Source organism: Gekko japonicus, unplaced genomic scaffold (genome assembly GCF_001447785.1).
Source record: "Gekko japonicus isolate JY-2015 unplaced genomic scaffold, Gekko_japonicus_V1.1 scaffold1830, whole genome shotgun sequence".
Taxonomy (NCBI): Eukaryota; Metazoa; Chordata; class Lepidosauria; order Squamata; family Gekkonidae; genus Gekko; species Gekko japonicus.
The window spans coordinates 31287-32863 of NW_015165300.1; the positions used below are offsets into that span (position 1 = coordinate 31287).

General features: G+C 64.9%; 1 protein-coding gene across 1 annotated transcript in view; it reads right to left on the minus strand.

Annotated features, from left to right (window-relative positions):
* Positions 1–1577, minus strand: part of FURIN (furin (paired basic amino acid cleaving enzyme)) — a 15436-nt gene that overhangs the window by 7627 nt on the left and 6232 nt on the right. The window contains exons 2-3 of the mRNA XM_015410389.1: positions 1452–1550; positions 205–300 (exon numbers count right to left, since the gene is read on the minus strand). Of these exons, the coding sequence (XP_015265875.1) occupies positions 205–300; positions 1452–1550 (195 nt within the window). The remainder of the gene's footprint in view (positions 1–204; positions 301–1451; positions 1551–1577) is intronic.

Below are 1577 nucleotides of genomic sequence, written 5' to 3' on the forward strand. Positions count from 1 at the left end.
AGTCCGGACCTCTGCAGGGGGGGCGGGGGGGCAGCCACAGCTCACATCATCGTCCCAGGGCACTGCTGCCCCTCGCCATGCCCCCAGGAGCCCCCCGCCCTCGCTTCAGGATGACAGTCCTGGGCGGGGTCACCCAGAACAGACCGCGAAGAACGGTCCCTGACGGCCCTGCCCTGGGAACCCGCGCGGCCCACCCTCACTCACCAGGTACCACTGCTGGGGGTACTTGGGGTCCGTCGGCTCCAGGGAGAGGTCTCTTTTCTTCCGTCTCTTTGCCACCTGCTGCTCCAGCCAGTGTACCTGAGGCAACGGGGGGGCGCGGGGGGAGAGAAGGTTTTTACGGGAGGACGGGCAGCCTCTCCAAACCCTTTCAGTCACACCAGCCTTATGGGTGCACAGAGCTTTCCTGGCACTGCGGCCTGGGTGGCACTGCCCAGGAGGCCAGCTGGGTACTCCCAACCCAGCTCTGCTATCCAGAGAGGAATGTAGGGTCTCGCAGCCCCTCCTCCTTCTGGGCACCAGGCCCAGAAGCGTCTCCGCAGACTCCAGGGCAAGCGAACAGAGGCCCCAGACGCCTCCACGGCAGCCACAGCCCAGGGGCGAATGGCAGGGGGACCCGATCACATGCAGCTTTGCCGTTTCCCCATTTCAGCATGTCAAGCCACATGGGAATAAACAGAGCGTGCGGAACACGTACGGACGCCGGCCTTCATCTTTGAGACCTCCAGACTGGCCGACATATTCCCCTTGCCTGCCCCCCACCTTCGAGGACTGCCAACAGTCGCCATTTTTGCTGTACCCTCCCCTTCACACACACACACACACACACACACACACACACACACAGGGGAGCTGGAGATGTGGAAAGCAACTTATTCTCAGGGTTCAATGGATCCTCCGGTACCTTGGACCAGAAGAGGCGGTACCCACGAGAGCTGCCCGGCACGCCTGTCTGCACCAACCCACTCCTGCTCGGCTCAGCAGACTGAGGACTGGCGGGGTCCCTGCCCCTCCTGGGCCGCTTGGGCCCTCCTCCCTCTTGGACTTTCCCAGCAGCCCTGGGCTGGAGCCCCCCCCCCCGTGCAGGAGGAAGGGGGAGGGAGGCTGGCCAATGGCCACTGCCCGTCGGGAGAGGAGCTGGACCACAGCTTGGCAGCTGCTGCTGCTCCTCCTCCTCAGGGCTTCCTTCCCTGGCCCCCAAGACAGCCCCATGCATCCCCTGCCCCACTGCTTCCAACCCAACCCAACCAAGCCCCTCATCGATGTCCAGGGAGGCACGTTGCCCATTTTGGATGCCCCAGACAGAAACTGGGCAGGGCCTGAAGCCAAGAGCACAGAGGCCAGGAGCACGAGCACCTCCCCTCCCAGGCACAGGGACCGGAAGCCGCTCCCACCGCCATGGCTGGCAAGAGCGGACCAAGCCCCCCTTGGTCTAACCCGAACGCACTCACCTCGGGCTCCCTGCTCAAGGAGCTGTGCCAGGATCTGTGGGGGGAGAGCGACCGCTTCGCCACGGCCCGGTGGCAGAGGAGGAAATAGTCGTCAAAGATCTGGGGGGGGGGGGGGGGGGGCGGGCA